The sequence below is a fragment of the Phaseolus vulgaris genome, chromosome 11 (genome assembly GCF_000499845.2).
Source record: "Phaseolus vulgaris cultivar G19833 chromosome 11, P. vulgaris v2.0, whole genome shotgun sequence".
In the NCBI taxonomy this organism is placed as follows: Eukaryota; Viridiplantae; Streptophyta; class Magnoliopsida; order Fabales; family Fabaceae; genus Phaseolus; species Phaseolus vulgaris.
In genome coordinates, this window is record NC_023749.2 from 32,776,487 (window position 1) to 32,795,025 (window position 18,539).

At 52.4% G+C, this 18,539-nt stretch overlaps 2 protein-coding genes across 2 annotated transcripts; one reads left to right on the plus strand and one right to left on the minus strand.

The window, feature by feature from the left end:
- Nucleotides 1-575: 575 nt before the first annotated feature.
- On the minus strand, nt 576-1,202 carry LOC137805509 (uncharacterized). The gene has a single exon (XM_068605451.1). The coding sequence runs from the start codon at nt 1,200-1,202 to the stop codon at nt 576-578; it is 627 nt and encodes a 208-aa protein (XP_068461552.1).
- Nucleotides 1,203-15,621: 14,419 nt separating this feature from the next.
- Nucleotides 15,622-17,284, plus strand: LOC137805515 (uncharacterized). The gene is made up of 2 exons (XM_068605457.1): nt 15,622-16,998; nt 17,213-17,284. Exons 1-2 carry the CDS (start codon nt 15,622-15,624, stop codon nt 17,282-17,284), a joined length of 1,449 nt encoding a protein of 482 aa, XP_068461558.1.
- Nucleotides 17,285-18,539: the final 1,255 nt, after the last annotated feature.

Below are 18,539 nucleotides of genomic sequence, written 5' to 3' on the forward strand. Positions count from 1 at the left end.
CCTTCGAACGGGAGCTTCTTACTGAAATCAACACTGCCCCCGCCCAGCTTCATCCCAATAGCTGGGCATTTGTGAGGGGCTTTCAAATTCTTTGTGGATACCTGGGCATTCCTCCTTCCGTAGATGTCTTCCTGCATTTTTTTGAGGTGAAAAAACAGGGGAAAAGCTTTTGGGTAAGCTTTTCCAGGATCGCTGGCAGGATCCTCCTCTCCCTCTTCCAGAATTCTTACAAGAACTGGAAAGGGAAGTTCTTCAGGGTGTGCTGCGCCAAGCATGATCCCACAGCTTTGGATGGCTTCCCTCTTTACTGGACGGAACGCCCCAAATTGCTCAGGGCCAAAACTCTGGAAGAGCTATCCCCCGCCGATAGAGAGGTAAGCAAAGCCTTGGCGGGGTTGGGGATCGTCTTTGATACCTTGAAGCTGGTCGCTAGCGAGTACAATGCCCACGCCCTGACCACCTATTTTGGTAAGGGGCTCTCCCCTCATCTTTTGTGCTATAAACAGCCTGCTATCGATCGTTTGTTTCCCCATACTATTATGCTTGTTTTACACTTGCACCATGTTACTTGCATTTCATGTCTCTTCGCGTATCGTGAATTCGCGTAGCTGTTTTAGTACTAACCCTTGCTGTTTGGTCTGCCTTGGTGTAGGATCGGTGATGGGCGTTTCCAAAAGAATGATGTTGGCGAAAGCACTGAAGGAGGCTCGTGCCGCCAAGGCAGGCGCCTCCTCCAGCCCTACTGCAAATCCGATTCTCCCGCCGGCTCCGACACCGCCGCCGCCAATCACTGCTGAGGGTGCTTCCAGCCCATCTCCGACGTCTCCACCTGACTCTGACGTGCTTCCAGCCCCCAACTCTCCTTCGCCTATCGCCGCTGTGCCCCTAGCTGCGGCCTCGTCACCGGCTCCAACCCCCCTCGACAAAGGAAAAAGGGTTTTGGAGATTCTGTCAGATGATGAGGAAACAGAAGGCGTGGCACCCTTCAAGAGGAGAAAATCCGCGCGGGTTCCTCTTTTGGCAGGGACACCGCCGCAGGGAGGGAACCCCTTTATGGACAACCCTCCAAGCGCAACCTCACTCCCTCCTATGATTCTCCAACAGGAAAGGAGCGAAGGTGCGGAATCTGCTCCGCCTCTGCCGCCGCCAGAAACCATTGCTTCCCCTGCTTCCGTCGCAGCCGCCCCTGACTTCATTGCCATCCCTCCTCCGATTATGCATCTAATGAGGGGCTTCAGTGGCGGGACTCTGCCAGAGGGCACCGACAGGAAGGAAGGCATGCCCTTCTACTTGGGGGCCTTCTTGGCGGTGGCCCTTGAATGGCGCGCCCAGGCCCGAAACGCGGTCATGCAAGCTCAAACTCTCCAGGCCTTGGAAACAAAGGCGACTACTCTGGAGGAGGAAATGAGGACCCTGGGGCGCCAGAACGAAACTTACCAAACCTCTCTGAAGCAAGCGCAAGAGTCCAAAGCAGAAACTGAGAGGCAACTGGCAGAGGCATTGGAGCTCCAGGCTGGCTTCTTTACTCGTGAAGTCGCCCTCCAAGTCCAGGTAACGGGCCTTCAGGAATTGCTCAAAGCTGATGCAGAAATTCAAAAGGACCTGAAGGACTGTTGCCGTGAGCAGGCTGACAAGACGGAGCGGATCAGGTCGTGCCCATGGACGTGGATGACTGAACCGCTGTCTCTCAACCGCCACCTTCACTTTCAAGCTCTTTATTCTTTACGCTTGCTTTTGACTTTCTCTGTTTAAACTTGTAATTCTTTGAACTATCCGCACTCTTGTTACTGACTTAGGACATTCGCACGGTTGTCTTTATTTCTTTTTCACATACGATTCTGCTTATGCGATCTCGTTCCCATCTTTTCCCTTCATACGCTTCAATTATTTTATCCGTGTTCTGCTCGTTTCTCACAATTCGTTGGGCGGTTTGGTATGATTAGGTAAGGTCGCCCGCCAACCCTTACACCCATGGAGAGGCTCACTAAGTGATGCCGTATCGTCCACGGGACGTCTCTGATACCGAAAGGTTCTTTCTTTGATCTTTTAACGCTCGGCGCCCACGCCTAAGGAGAGGCCTGCTAAAGCAGCACCGTATCGTCCCCGGGTGTCTAAAACGCTGAGTGCTGTGGGGTTTTTGTTCCCTCCATGGTCTTTCCTGCCCATAGGTATCGGGGAACACCCTGCCAGCGACCCGCTGGCGTTCGGCGGTTTCGCCTCCCTCCACAGTCTTTCCTACCTGTGGGCATCGGGGAGGCGACGCCTGTGACTAACTTTGCTTTTCTTTGCTTTCGTCTCCCTCCACAGTCTTTCCTACCTGTGGGTATCGGGGAGGCGACGCCTGTCGGTATTTGGGTTGGCAACGCCCGCGACTCCTCGTCTGTCGTCGCCCTTTACGTCCTTCCTGGCAACGCCTCGGGCGTTACCTTTACTTCGTCATTGGCTTTATTTCTTGCCTTGGTCAACGCCTAATAACAGCGAAGAGCCCAAGGCTTTGCCTGTGCCATCCACGTGGTGCTCCTTGTATAGCTGATGGGACCTTCTGTCATTCGTCTTGATCCACGTGGCGCTGCTTGTATGGTTGATTGGGTGTCTAGTCATTCCATTTTCTAACTCCTGCTGTACCCCTGGCTCACTTTCGACGGCGGATCGTACCATTGGATATTCTGTTGACGGGACATTTTCTGATTTGAACCAGAGGTGCCAGCATCATCCTTTCATCTTCCACCACGTGTATCAATCGTGCGGTGCATCCATTTACGTCGTTTGGCGCTCTAACCGCTTTATTTAATTCTTCAAGCTCTGGAACTATCTTCCTCGTTTTCTCACTTCTCATAACCTACTTGCGTTCTTTCTTCTTGCACCCTTTCTTCTCTGTCGAAGGGCTGTTCTAACCTTCGCTCCCCTCGCTCAACCCTTGCATTTCTAGCCATCCTGATCTTGCTAAAGAATGTCTTCTCACGATGCTTCCCCCAAGGTCCGTCCCAAAGACTTGTACCCTTGGGCCTCGAGCGAACTTCTTGATGAGTGTTCATGCTTGCTTTCCACCAGGGCCGTACGAGAACACAAAGGGGAGTTGTGTTCTTACGACCACCGGGCCTTCGCGAGGAGGCACGATGACGACATCGCTGTGCTCCCATGCACTCTGGGGGAGCCAGTGTGTGGCGACGAACGGGCCAACAACGGGGTCCCTTTCTTTTACTTTTACCAGGTGGTGTTCAAGACCATCGGGGTGCGCTTACCCTTCTCCTGGTTCGAGAAGGAACTGCTGACGGAGATCAACGTGGCTCCAGCCCAGCTATACCCCAACAGCTGGGCCTTTGTCAAGGCCTTCGACGTCCTCTTTGGGTTTCTGGGTTGTGCACCCTCGGTTGACCTCTTTCTTCACTTTTTTGAGGTGAAGAGACAGAGACACAACCTCTGGGTAACTCTCAGCAATGTACCCGGAAGAGTTCTCTTCACGCCCTTCCAAAGCTCGTTCACGGGGTGGAAAGGTCGGTTCTTCAAGATCTGCTGTACTGATCTTGTTCCCGACGCCCTCGATGGGTTTCCGTTGTACTGGGCGAGAGAGGAAAAGGTCCTCAAAGCCAAACCCCTCAAGAATCTGGCTCCAAGTGATCAAATAGCTTGCCGGATTCTTGCTGAGGCGGGAGGTTTTGACTCCGCTACGGTGATCAGCTTGGAGTTCAACGCTAGGACTCTTGAGAAGTACATAAGTAAGAACCACTGCCTTAGGCAACTTCGGCCTTCGTTACTTTCTAAATGTGCCTGTCTTTCTTCACTGTGTCTCTAACGCATCTGTTCCCTTTGCGCAGGTTCGAAAATAAGCCAAGAAAAGAGGACACGACTTACTCGAGCGCTGCGGGCTGGGAAAGGGGTTTCGCCTTCCTCCAGTGATGACACTGATGAGCGCTGAGAAGTGGCTTGTTTGTGTTTTTGCATTTTGTACTGAACATTGCTTGTAACAACAATTTTCCAATATCATAACTCTTTACAATGCCACTTTACTTTTCATATGTCTCATATACCGCGCGACTTCCTTTCGTCTCGTTCTGCCAACGATGCATGCTTTTACTTGGGCGACGCCTTCTTTCTGGGCGACGCCAAGGCCTAGGCGACGCCTTCCTCCTTGGCGACGCCATGGCCTAGGCGGCGCATCACATTACTTCTAACAAGGGAAAATAATGGCTGAAAACCAAAGCACTTCTTTTTCTCAACTGGTTATTCCATTCATTAGGGTGACCTCATTAAAAAACCCCCAAAAGGGAAAAAGAGCGTCCCCTTCAACTAAACTGTTACATGCTGCTTACATAAATCAACTGAAATAAAATTTTAAGTTGGCTGCATTCCAACTGCGCGGGATAGGGCCCCCATCTAAAGTTTCCAGGTTGTACGAACCGTTGCCCTTAGCCTCAGTAACTCTGAAGGGCCCGGTCCACTTGGGAGACAGCTTATTCTCCAACTCGTAAGGGTGAGCTTTCCTCATCACCAGGTCGCCCACCTGAAACTGTCGTGGCTTTACTTTAGAGCTATATTGCCGCTCCACTCTTCTCTTCATCGCTTCTGCTTTTATTCTAGCTTCTTCCCTGGCCTCTTCTAGTAGATCTAGGTTTACCCGTCTCTCCTCGTTAGACTCCTCCACCACAAAGTTTTGAAAACGCGGTGAGCTTTCGTGTATTTCTACTGGAATCATCGCGTCCGACCCGTACACCAAACTGAACGGCGTCTCCATAGTAGAGGATTGGGGCGTGGTGTGGTATGCCCACACAATCCTTGGCACCTCTTCCGCCCACGCCCCTTTGGCCTTCTCTAACCTTCTTTTTAACCCCCTCAGCAGAACTCTGTTTGCTGACTCTACTTGTCCATTGGTCTGGGGGTGTTCGACCGACGCGAACACTTGCTTGATTCCCACTTCAGCGCACAGATTTCTCAACTGCTGACTGGCGAACTGGGTCCCGTTGTCAGATATCAGGCGCCTGGGTACGCCAAAGCGACACACGATGTTTCTCCACACAAAATGCTGTACCTTATGCGCAGTGATTTGTGCCACGGGTTCTGCCTCTATCCACTTAGTGAAGTATTCGATGGCGACAATCAGATACTTCATCTGCCTGATTGCCAGTGGGAAAGGGCCCAGGATGTCAATACCCCATGTGTGGAAAGGCCACGGGCTGTATATGGACCGCAACTCTTCAGGCGGCGCCTTGTGCCAGTCGGCATGCTTTTGGCATTGCCTACACCGTTGGGCGTGCCGTGCGCAATCTTCTTTCACTGTTGGCCAGAAGAACCCTGCGCGTATTACCTTGGAGGCTAAGGATCTTCCTCCTACATGGCTTCTGCAGATGCCTTCGTGTAGCTCTGCCATTATCCTGGTGCACTCATCGCCACTGACACATGTTAGGATAGGGTGAGTGAAACCGTGCCTGAACAACACCCCATCCACCAAGGTATATCTTACGGTGTTCCTTTTGATTTTCTTACCCTCTTCAGGGTCCACTGGAAGGGCCCCATCCGCCAGGTACCGTTTATAGGGCGTCATCCAGGTGTCTCCCGTGGACAGGACACAAACCTGCATCTGCTCTTCCTCAGACACGCCCGCGTACGTACTGATGCGGGGCGCCCTCTGCGTATCTTGGGTTAATGAGGAATGACTCCTCGGCCTTCCCCTTGATGCATAAATCTGGAGGACATCCACCCTGTTGTCTTCCACGAATCGACGCGGAGCTTTGAGGGTCTCCTGGATCACTGTCCTCTGTCTACCCCCCTTGCCTGAGCTGGCCAGCTTTGCAAGCAGGTCAGCTCTGGCATTCTGCTCCCTCGGGACGTGTATCAACTCAAGAGCGTTGAACGCCCCTCTCAACAACTGGACATATTTGAGATACGCCGCCATCTGTGGGTCCTTCGCCTGGAACCCACCCGACACCTGCCCCGTGACCAACTGGGAGTCGCTCTTCACCAGGAGGTTCTATGCGCCCATCTCTTTGGCCAAGAGCATTCCTGCAATCAAGGCTTCGTATTCTGCTTGGTTGTTACTTGCCTTGAAGGCAAAACGCAAGGCCTGCTCGATTAGTATGCCGTCGGGTCCTTCCAGCACTATTCCCGCACCACTCCCTTGCTGGTTTGAGGAACCATCGACCGAGAGCAGCCACTGTGAACCCGCTTCCACCTCTTGCTCACCTCCGGGCGAAAGCTCTGCTACAAAATCCGCATACACCTGCCCCTTAATGGATCCTCTAGGCTCGTACTGTATGTCGAATTCCGACAGTTCTACAGCCCAGCGTACCATTCTTCCTGCCACATCGGGCTTCTGCAGCACCTTCTGTATGGGGAGGTTGGTCATTACCACCACCGTGAAACTGTGAAAGTAATGACGGAGCCTCCTAGCCGAGAACACTACCGCCAGCGCCGCCTTCTCCAGCGCCTGGTACCTTGTCTCGGCTCCCTGTAAGGCTTTGCTTACAAAGTAGATGGGCTTCTGACTCTGGCTCTGCTCTTGTACCAACACAGAACTGATGGCCCTATCTGTTACAGTAAAATACAAACGGAGGGGCACGCCCGTTACCGGTTTGCAGAGAACCGGAGGCGTCGCCAGGTACTCCTTCAGTTTAACGAAAGCCGCTTCGCATTCCTCAGTCCATGCAAAGCGACTGTTTCTCTTGAGGCACTGGAAGTATGGGTGCCCCTTTTCTCCTCCAGCGGAAACAAACCTCGAGAGCGCCGCCATCCGCCCTGTCAACTGTTGAACCTCCTTTACCGATGTCGGGCTCCGCATGGCAATAATGGCCGCACATTTGTCGGGGTTCGCTTCTATACCCCTCTCAGTGAGCAGGAAACCCAAGAATTTACCGGCCTCTACCCCAAAAACACACTTCTCGGGGTTCAACTTGAGGCGGTACTTGGATATCGTATTGAACAATTCCTCCAAGTCTGCCATGTGCTGTATCCTGTTCTGCGACGCCACCACCATGTCGTCCACATAGGCGTATACATTTCTCCCGAGCATTGGCGCCAAGACCTTATCCATTAACCTCTGGTACGTGGCGCCCGCATTTTTGAGTCCGAAAGGCATCACCTTATAGCAATAACTGCATGTTTCAGTCATGAACGCAGTTTTGCTCTCGTCCCTGGGGTGCATCTTGATTTGGTTATAACCTGAGAAGGCGTCCAGGAAGCTTAACACTTTGCTGCCAGACGCGCTGTCCACTAGGGCATCAATGCTGGGCAGCGGATAGGAATCCTTCGGGCACGCCTTATTCAGGTCCGTGAAGTCAACGCACATTCTCCATTTCCCGTTTGCCTTCTTCACCAGAACGACATTGGCGAGCCACTCAGGGTACTGAATCTCCCTAATGTGGCCAGCACTCAGCAGCTTCTGCGTTTTGTCTTTCACCACCTGTTGTCGCTCCTCATTGAATTTCCTCCTTCTCTGACGCACGGGGCGAACCGTGGCGTCCATGCTGAGGTGGTGGCACAGAAAATCGGGGTCAATGCCCGGCATGTCCGAGGCGGACCACGCGAAGGCATCCATGTGGCGCGAAATCACTTCCGCCACCCCTTCCCGCTCTTCTGGGTTTAGCGAGCTTCCTAACTTGAAAGCTTTGCCGCCAATCTCCCTTTCTAGGATGTTGGTAGCGGGTTGCTCCCTATTATCATCATCGGCGGGCGCCGCTTCTTCTACGGGCGCCGCCTCCTCCACGTGCGCTTCCTCCATTGGCGCATCTGCTTTGGGCGTCGCCCTTTCTGCTATGGCCTCTTCGGGGGTCTGCCTAGCGGGCGTCGCCTCGATCATCGTTGCGTCCGTGATCGGTGGACGCTCGTACACCATGAAAACGCCTCTCTTCGTCTTCAGGCTGTTTTCGTAGCATTTTCTTGCTTCCTCTTGGTCTGATCTGATGACTATCACCCGGCCACTGAGGTCCGGTAGCTTCATCTTCATGTGCCGGGTGGAGGATATTGCACTCAGACGGTTTAGCGCTGGTCTGCCCAGCAAAATGTTAGGCAGAATTGGCGTTAACGACGAGGTACCGAATGCTCTCTGTTCGGGAGGCCTCTTCGTCCGTGAACGTGGTCCTCAACTCCAGGTACCCCCGGACCTCTATCTGGTTATCCCCGAACCCATACAAACATCCCGTATAGGGACTCAGTAGATCGGGGGACAGCCGTAACTTATTAAAAGTCGACAGAAACATGACGTCTGCCGAGCTTCCTTGATCAACAAGCACTCGGTGGACCTTTCTCCCAGCCGTGACGACCGAGATGACAACGGGATCGTTGTCATGGGGCACCACATCTCGGAGATCCCTTCTTGTGAACACAATATCTGACTCCCAGGGCTCCCCCGAGAGCCTCTCTTCGATTGAATTTACCCCCCTCGCGTATTTCTTCCGCTGGGAGGCGGTGGGTCCTCCGCCGGAAAAACCTCCAGCAATGGTGTGGACCTCGCCAAGCACAGGCATCTCGTGCGCTGGCTCATCCGCCGGCGACGGCAGGGTGGCGGTCGTGGTGGACTCTGCGACATAATCTTTCAAAAACCCAGTCCTCACCAGCTCATCTAGCTGGTAGCCCAACGACAGGCAATTATCAATTTGGTGCCCGAAAGCCTCGTGAAATTCGCACCAAGAGTCTTTACGGGGCCCTAGCACCTTGTCGGTCTTCGCCGGTCGCCTCAGCCTCTCGGCTATGTTGGGCACGGCGATCAAATCCTTCAACTCGACTACGAAGTTGTACCTCGCCGGTCTTGCTCTTTCTCTGGTGGGGCGTTCGCCTCCTGCTGGGCCCCGAGGCTGGGGCTTTCTGGCCTCGTAGGGGCGTCTCGCCTCTGGCTTCTTTCTCCCCGTCGTGGTCTCATTGACTCTGACGGGTTGAACTCGCGCCGGTCCCCTTGGGCGTGAGGGCACGGTACTAGTGCGCTTCACACATACCTCCCCTTCCGAAGCGATATGCTCCACCGCCCTGCGCCGTAATTCTGCGAAAGTCCTAGGGCGATTGCGGATAATAGATTCTCCAAAGGGCCCTGGGCATACGCCTTTCACAAATGCGTACACGATCATAGGCTCCTCGGTTGTACCAACCTTCACGACCTGGGCCCCGAAGCGATTAATATACTCCTTCAGGGTCTCCCCCTGATACTGCTTCACGTCAAACAGGTCGTAGGAGACCGGCAGCGGGGCCTTGTTGGCCAAATACTGTTCTCTGAATAAACGCGACAACTGGCGGAAAGACGTGATATGGCCCTCGGGAAGGCTGATGAACCAGTCCATAGCCATCCCGGTCAGGGTGCTCATGAAGAGCTTGCACTTGGCGGCATCAGAGCCGCCTATCAGGACCATCTGCGTGTGGAACGCCGCGAGGTGCGTCTCCGGGTCCTCCATCCAAGTGAAAATTGCCTTGGGTCCCGCGAACGTGTTCAGGATTGCTGCGTCTAGGATCTCCTGCGAGAACGGAGTGGAAAACTCCCTTGGTGGGGAGTGATTCTCCATCTCGTCATGCCCAGGCCGCCTCCTATCGTTTCTCAGGCCCTGGCGCAACTCCTCATTCACCCGGTGGAGCTCTTCGTTGCGCTCATGCGAGGCGTCAAGATCTGCCTGCATGCGCTCCTGCTCCATCTTCGAATCCGCCATGTCCTGCTGCAACCCCCTCATTATTTCCAGGACCTGCTGCATGGATAGGTCTGCGGGGGCTGCGCGCACTGACCTTCGTCTGGTGGGGGCCATTGTCACTCCAACCTCCTTCAGCACTACCGTAACCTGGTAGATTTTCACGAACTTGTGTGATGGGACTGATGTTTTATATCGGCCCCACGGTGGGCGCCAAATGTTCCGTCCGGTTGACCGGGACGTCTTCGTGCGCGACCTCAACCGTCAGCTAAGGACTCCTTCCCACTGATTGCCTGTGAATTCCCTGCAAAAAGAGGGCAGAGTGGCGCCCTAGCGGCCGTTTGCACTCCGACGCTCAAGTCAGCCAGCAAGAAACACCAAAAACTGTCCACCCACGTATCTGAGCACCGCGTGTGGCACTCTGAAGGGTGGTAAAAGAACTGTGTATATGTGTGTGTGTTGTCCCCTTCAGGCAAAAATATTCTCCAGTCACTTGTACGTAATCCTAAAGCACGGGCAAGCAACCAGAGAGTTTCTCGTAAATTTGCCAAAGGTTCCAACCCTTTTTCCGACATTCCCAGCGCTATTTAAACTGCCCTAGCATTTAAAGCGCCTTAAAGCGCTTTTAATCTCAAACGTAACGCACTCATTAAAGCGCTTAATTACGAAACGTAGCGCATTTAAGACGTTGAAACGCTCGGGAGCCCTAATAGTACCTGAATGCTCGAAAGGGAAACTGTATTGAATATCTTTAATTACCTGGCACCTGACTAGAGGGTGTTTCTATTCTGGCATGGCTGTCGTACACGTGGAGGGCCTCACGACGCCATGACCCCATCTGGGGGCGTTTCTGCCCACCTGGGGACGTCTCTACGTGTGAGCCCTCCTGCTTGGGAGTGCTACTGCGCTAGGGGTGGCTTTTTGGGTGCCAACTCATGCCCCCAAGTATCTAGCCACTTACTCTGAGAGCGTATCTGCCTTCCTCTCGCACCCTGCACCCGGTTATCCTGGGCGTGACCTTCCTCTTGGGTCGTATCTGTCCCGAAGGCGTCTCTGGGGCGGCAGGGGTACTTCACGAGTCAGGCTGCCCTTTACTGGTACTATCACTATGGCCTTGAAGCCACCTTTTCCTTCTCTTTATCACTTTCCCGAGATATCGGGTCCTGAGGCTTTCCCACGGCGTCGCTCCCTCCATGGTCTTTCCTACCCATGGGTATCGGGGAACCACACCGTGGTTGCCTTGCTTTTACACTGTTTGATCTGGCGACGCCCTGGCTGGGCGACGCCTCTACTCAGGCGACGCCTTGCCTTGGCGACGCCTTGTCCTGCCTTGGCGACGCTTCCTCTTGGCGTCTCTACACCGGGGCGACACCTTGAGTTGACTTTGACTTTCCAGTCGTTGACTTTGACGTTGACTTAGTCAACGCCCTGATACGGGACGGTACAAGAACCTTTGGGTAAGCTTCAGCGAGGTGACAGGAAGACTCATCCTCACCCTATTTCAGCAATCTTACAGGGGTTTCCAAGGGAAATTCTTCAGGGTGTGCTGCTCTGAGCACGACCGCATCTCCCTGGATGGGTTCCCTTTGTACTGGGTGGGGAAATTGACCCTAAAACAGGCTAAGACTCTCGATGAGCTATCCTCTGCTGATCGTGAGGTATGTCAAGTGCTGGCTAGCCTTGGGGCGGTCTTCAACACCGCTGAGCTCATGAATAATGAGTACAGCCCATTAGGACTTGCTGGCTATATCGGTATAGAAACCTGCTTATGACCTTTTTCTTAACTCTACTATGCTTTACTCTTACTTATGCTTGTGCTGATTTCTTGCTTAACTTTGTCTTGCCAAGTTCTAATCTCTCCTTGTTCTGGGTGTAGGCATGGTACTGAACAAATAGAAGCGAGCAAAGCTGGGTGAGGTCTTAGCTCTTCGTGAAGACGCGACCATTGGTGCAGATGCACCAGCCCTTTCTGCTCCAAACATCGCACCAGCCACACCTTCTCTTGCCCCTCAGCCCCTCTTGACACTGTGCCTCTAGCAGCCGCTAGGGCTTCTCCTACTCCAGCCCCCCTTGAGAAAGGCAAGAGGGTGGTGGAGATTGTGTCTGATGATGATGCAGACACTACGAACGACCTTGTCTTGAAAAGGCGCAGGGTGGCGGTAGCGGCCACTTCCCACTCTTCCTCTGCTAGGCGCCCTGCCTCGCTCAGAGATCACCCCCAACGCCTCATCCCCCCAAAGCCTCTTCGCGCTCGAGGGTGGTGGTGAGAGCGTCCCTGAGCCTGCCCCCGCCCCTGAGCTTCCCTTGGTCCTCCAACAAATCCTCAAGGGCTACTAGAAAGGGGCCATGGGAAGCTCCAACGAAAAAGTTGTGCGGGAGAGCCTGACCCTCAACCTTGGCAAATTCTTTGCCCAAGCTGATGCCTTCTCCCACAAGAAGGAGACAAAAGCAAATGAGCAGCTGGCTTTGGCTGAAGAACTGGCTCTGGTGATAGAGCAACTGGCCCAACAGGCTCAGGTCTTCTCCAACCGTGAGACTGCGCTGAATCAGGAATTAAGTGCCCTTTGCCAGGCTGAGCTGGAGACCAATAAGAAGCTTTTTGACAAGAGCCAAGAGTACACCACTCTGCTGGCTCGGGTTGTGCCACTACGTACCCAGGCGGTGGGACACGAGGAGGAAGCTGTGGGCAACAAAGCGAGGATGGTCAAACTCGAAGAACCGGCCACGGAGTGGGAGGTGAAGCTGGGGAAGGTGGAGGCTGAGCTCACTGCACAAACTGAAGCCCTTTAGAAGGCCAAGACAAAACTAACTAGTCAAGCTGAAGCCTTCGGGAGAGTCAATACGGAGCTCGTCGACGATGCAGCTGACGCATACGCAGCGGGGTTCGAGGACGCCCTTGCTCAAGTTGCTTGAAAGCATCCTGAGATGGATGTCTCCCCCTTTGCGACGTCGAACCACCTCATGGATGGGCAGATCATGCCTAGGCGCCCCCAATAGGAGCTTGTGTAACTTATCTTGGATCAGTGCCCCTTGAAAAACTTGTAATTTAATATAACTTGTACTTTTCTGTACGTCCCTTATTTATCTTTGTTTTCCAGTAACTGCATCTTTAACTTGCTGCTCTTACCAATAGTGCTTCGATGCTAACATCTTTAATATACGACGTCCTTGACAAACTTTAAAACTTTGAACTCTAGGTAGCATGCTTTCTCGCCTTCTGGCTTAACCGGTTAGCAACTTGCGATGGAGGTGGGCATGCATGAACCTTTAACTGGCCTTGCCTTACCTCTTGTTTAGACATGGGAAACTTCTTTGCTGATCCTTACCCATGCTTTGTGGTTAGGGAGGATACACCAACTAGCCTCATCTTTGCCCCCAAGGTGGTAGAGAACTTTAACTGGGAATCCTTTCGCTGAGCCTTGGCGTTCGCGTTTGAGAGGGGGCGTCCTACGCGGGAGCTGCCCCACCCTCTCAAGGTTTCTACCCTCAAGGCGCGTTACTGGCCTCGTCTTTGCTCAAAGGCAAAGGAGGACTTAATTGCCCGAACCTTGCTATTCGTACTTGGTGTCCACTCTCGAGGGGAAGGTGATGGAGATCAAGATCAAGAAGAAATAGAAGCCAACAAGCAAGGAGAAGAGGAGGTAGAGGCTCAAGTAGAAAACACTCAAAGAGTCAATAGCCCACCTCATAGGCTTATAAGAAGCAAATTTAAGGAATTAAGAAATAGTGGAAGATTGTTTTCTCTTTTTATAGTTTCTTGTGTATTAAAAGGTGCTTAGAGGGAAACATTAGACACCTATTTTTTAAAAGCATCTTTAGGCTTTAGTTTTAGGAAATTCTAGAAGCTTGGGAGTGAGCTTAGTAGGGGGCGTGAGCTTAGTAGCTTTTTGGGTAGCTTAGGGAATAAGCTATGTAATGACCAGCCCTTGCTCCTATAAAAGGAGGGCTTAGGTCCTTCATAAAGGAGATTTGAGAATTATAGTAGCAAAACTCTCCCAAATTGGTGATTTAGTGTGTGAGAACTTGTTTTCTCCTCTTCCTTGTCTCATCTTGAGTGCCTTGGTTCTCTCAAGAGGCGGCATTGCTCACTTATCTTGGAGCCTTCACACTTCAAGTGCACCATCAACCAAGCTCTTCATTCTCATAAGTTCATCTCTTCTTCATCTTTTCATTTCATTTCCAAGTTCATTCTAATTTAAAAATATGTCTAGGATCTTTCTATTCGATGTTTTGAGCTTAAATTCATGTAGTGTTCAATTCTTATGTTCTTTTGCTGGATTCAATTGTTTCTTCTTCATTTCTTCTTAATTTGTTCGGTGCTTTTCAGTTCTTAAGCTTTTTAAATGGTGCATTTGCTTTCTTATTCAATTTAATCGGTTCAGTTGGCAAGAAATGGGTCTTCCATGTGAGTTTGGTGTTTGGTACAAGTTTTGGCGAGTTCTTGAAACATAGAACATTGATCCATTTCTATTAAAAGTGCCTATTCATACTCCAACTCAAGTTGATTCCATAAAATGTCAAAGAATCATCTATATCTAGCTAGTGGAATCATATCATGTGGTATCTAGAGTTTAGGTTTGTTCTTGTTTGATTTTGAGTTGTGTACCGTCCCGTCCCCGGGCGTTGACCAAAGTCAAAGTCAACGTCGGGGCCAAGGTCAACATATGGTGGGACCACACGAAGGGCCCCAAAGAAAGGAAGTCAACAGAGTGACTACATAAGGCGTTGCCAAGACAAGGCGTCGCCAAGAAAGGGCGTCGCCTAAACAAGGCGTCGCCAAGAAAGGGCGTCGCCAAGATAAGGTGTCGCCAAGCAAGCCACCAGCGGTGTTACTCCCCGACACCCATGGGTAGGAAAGACCATGGAGGGAGTGACGCCACGGAGGCTTCGGGCCCGCCTAGCGCAGAAACGATAATAAAGAAAAGAGAAAGGTGGCTTCAAGGCCATAATACTAGTGCCAGTAGAGAGCAACCTGACTCGTGAAGTGCCCATGCCACCCCAGGGAGACCCTTGGGATAGATACGACTCATGAGAGGGTCATTAGGTGCAGGGTGCGAGAGGAAGGTAGATACGCTCTCAAAGCGAGTGACTAGAGGTTGGGGGGCATGAGTTGGCACCCAAAAAGTCACCCCTTGCGCCAGATGCACTCCCAGGAATGAGGACTCACACGAGGAAATACCCCTAAGTTGGGTCACAGTGCTGTGAGGCCCTCCACGTATAATAACGGCCAAGTCAGGAGGACACGCGGCAGGGAGAATAAAAACATCAATGATTTCCAAAGGGTTTGTCAGGTATGAGGTAATTAAAACTATTTAAAAGTAATTAAAGTTTACGTTTCGAGCGTTTTAAGGTACTTTAAATGCTTTAAGTGGTTTAAACGTCTTAAAGGCGCTGAACGTTTCATAGCCTTAAATGCGTTTTTAAGACTCTTTAAATGCGAGAGACGTTTAAAGGGAACCTGGGACGTTGGAAATGGGGATCGAACTTCTGGCGAATTTTCCCGAAAACACACTCTAGTTGCTTGCTCGAGCTCTTATGCTACGCACAAGGGACTAGAGAAAGATCGTTTGCCAGAACCAAAAGCAGCACACAATACACAGTTCCTTTTACCACCTTTAGAGTGCCATCCACGGTGCTCCGATACGGAGGTGTAGAGTTTTGGTGTTTCTTGTTAGTTGACTTGAGCGTCGGAGTGTAAACGGCCACTAGGGCGCCCATTTGTCCACTTCTTTGCAGGTGCTCACCGATTGCCAGAAGGAAGGTGTCCCTAGCTGACGGGCAAGGTCGCACACAAAGACGTACCCAGGTCAACCGGTAAGAACATTTGGCACCCACCGTGGGGCCGATTTAAAACATCAATCCCATCACAAGTTTAGTTCGACAGTTCTATTCAGTCCTTCACTTGGCCCTATTCGACGTTCTGCGTTGAAGCATGAGGGCCACGAGACAAGGTTCAGTGCGAGCTACGGGTGAGGAAATGACCATGCAACAGGTGATGGACATGGTATAGGGGCTGCAGGAGGAAATGGCAGAGCAGGAACGCATGCAAGCGGATCTTGCGGCCTCTCAGGCGAGAAATGAAGAACTCCATCGCACCAACGAGGAATTGCGCCGCGGGTTGCGCAGCAACCAAGGGCAACGCGACCCAGATGAGACCGAGCGTCTCACGCCCCCAAGGGATTTTTCCACGCCATTCTCACAGGAGATTCTGGAAGCGTTGGTTCCCAACACGTTCGCAGGGCCCAAGGTGATCTTCACAGGGATGGAGGATCCTGAAGCGCTTCTCACTGCGTTCCACACGCAGATGATGCTGGTAGGCGGCTGCGACGCCGTAAGATGCAAGCTCTTCATGAGAACCTTGACAGGAATGGCCATGGACTGGTTCGTTAGCCTCCCCAATGGCCATATCACTTCTTTCCCGCAGCTGTCACAGTTATTCAGGGAGCAGTACTTAGCGAACAGGGCCCCGTCGCCCATTTCGTATGACCTGTTTGATGTAAAACAGTATCAAGGTGAGACCTTGAAGGAGTACATCAATCGTTTTGGGGCTCAAGTAGTGAAGGTTGGCACTACCGAAGAACCTATGATCGTATACGCGTTCAGGAAGGGCGTATGTCCTGGCCCTTTTTGCGAATCAATCATTCGCAATCGCCCCAGGACTTTCGCCGAAATAAGGCGTCGCGCGGTAGAGCATATCGCCTCTGAGGGAGAGGTGTGCGAGAAGCGCACGAGCGTCGTACCCACATGCCCGAGAGCGCAGACACGGGCCCAACCCGTCAGGGTCAACAAGACCACGACGGGAAGAAAGAATCAGGAAGGGAAACGCCCCTACGAGGCGAGAAAACCCCAACCCAGGGGACAAGCGGGAGGAAATCGTCTGGCGAAAGAAAGGGCCAGACCCGCGAGGTACGACTTCGTGGTGGAGTTGAAAGACCTGATCGCCGTGCCTAATATAGCTGAAAGATTGAGGCGACCAGCGAAGACTGACAAGGTGCTAGGGCCTCGCAAGGACTCTTGGTGTGAGTTCCACGAAGCTTTCGACCACCCTATCAATAACTGCCTATCGCTGGGGTACCAGCTAGACGAGTTGGTAAGAAGCGGGTCCTTGAAGGATTATATCTCTGACCCTGCCACGACCGCGGCCCTGCCAGCACCAGTGGAAGAACAAGCGCATGAGATGCCCGTCCTTGGCGAAGTTCACACCATTGCTGGTAGTTTTTCTAGAGGAGGACCCACTGCTTCCCAACGGAGGAAATATGCGAGGGGAGTAAATTCAATTGAAGAAAGAAACTCAGGTGACCCGTGGGAGTCAGACCTCGTGTTCACGAGGACGGACCTACAAGATGTTGTGCCACACGACAATGACCCCGTGGTCATTTCGGTTGTCACGGCCGGGAGAAAGGTGCACAGGGTTCTAGTCGACCAGGGAAGTTCTGCAGATGTTATGTTCTGGTCGACATTCAACAAGCTACGGTTGTCTCCCGACCTTTTGAGGCCCTACACCGGGTGCTTATATGGTTTGCTGACAACCAGGTGGAAGTACGTGGCTACTTGGAATTGAGGACGACATTCACAGATGGAACGATCTCACGTACTGAAAGCATTCGGTACTGAAGGGAAATGTCAACGAGAATGGGTGTGCGGAACCTCTTGGTGATGGGTGCGCGGAACCTCTTGGTGAAGAGTGATTCACAGCTGATCACAGGGCAAGTCTCAAGAGAATTTCAAGCTAAGGACCCACAAATAGCGGCGTATTTAAGGTATGTCCAGCTGTTGAAGGGAGCATTTAGCGCCCTTGAGCTAGTACATGTCCCGAGAGAGCAGAATGCCAGAGCTGACCTGCTTGCCAAGCTGGCCAGCTCAGGCAAGGGGGGCAGACAGAGGACAGTAATCCAAGAGACGCTCAAAGCTCCGCGAAAGTTCGTGGAAGATAACAGGGTGGACGCCCTCCATCTTTGTACAGCGAGAGGGAGACTAAGGAGTCGTCGTTCTTTGACTCAAGATACAATGAAGACGCCCCGCATCAGCACATACGCGGACGCAACCGAGGAAGGAAAGCATACGCAGATATATGCTTTAGCCGAAGGAGACACTTGGATGACGCCAAACAGACGATACCTGGCGGATGGGATTCTCCCAGCGGAACCAGAGGAGGGCAAGAAGATTAAGAGGAACGCCGCAAGATATACCCTGGTAGACGGGGTATTGTTCAGACACGGGTTCACACACCCTATCCTGACGTGCGTAAGCGGCAACGAGTGCACCAGGATAATGGCGGAACTCCACGAAGGTATCTGTGGGAGCCACGTGGGAGGAAGGTCTTTAGCTTATAAACTGGTACGCGCAGGTTTCTACTGGCCAACAGTGAAAGAGGATTGCGTGCGGCACGCCCAACGTTGCAAGCAGTGTCAGAGGCACGCTGATTGGCACAAGGCGCCGCCAGAGGAGCTGAGATCCATATATAGTCCATGGCCCTTTCATACGTGGGGAATCGACATCCTAGGCCCGTTCCCCCTGGCGATAAGGCAGATGAAGTACCTGATCGTCGCCATTGAATACTTCACCAAGTGGATAGAGGCGGAGCCCGTGGCCCAGATCACTGCACACAAGGTGTAGCAGTTTGTTTGGAAGAACATCGTGTGTCGCTTCGGCGGGCCTAGGCGGCTGGTATCCGACAATGGCACCCAGTTTGCAAGCCAACAGCTGAGAAACCTGTACGCAGAGGTAGGCATCAAGCAGGTGTTCGCATCAGTCGAACACCCCCAGACAAATGGGCAAGTAGAGTCAGCGAATAGAGTTTTGCTGAGAGGGCTGAAGAGAAGACTAGAGAAAGCTAAAGGGGCGTGGGCAGAAGAAGTGCCAAGGATTGTATGGGCATACCACACCACGCCCCAATCTTCCACCATGGAGACGCCTTTCAGTCTAGTATATGGGTCAGACGCG

Bases quoted from the DNA above. Each gene is read 5' to 3' on its own strand.
- LOC137805509 (XM_068605451.1), bottom strand. From the start codon at position 1,202: ATGGCAATGAAGTCAGGGGCGGCTGCGACGGAAGCAGGGGAAGCAATG.
- LOC137805515 (XM_068605457.1), top strand. From the start codon at position 15,622: ATGGCAGAGCAGGAACGCATGCAAGCGGATCTTGCGGCCTCTCAGGCG. The intron at 16,999-17,212 runs GTGCACAGGGTT...TCGGTACTGAAG, and splicing joins TTGTCACGGCCGGGAGAAAG to GGAAATGTCAACGAGAATGG.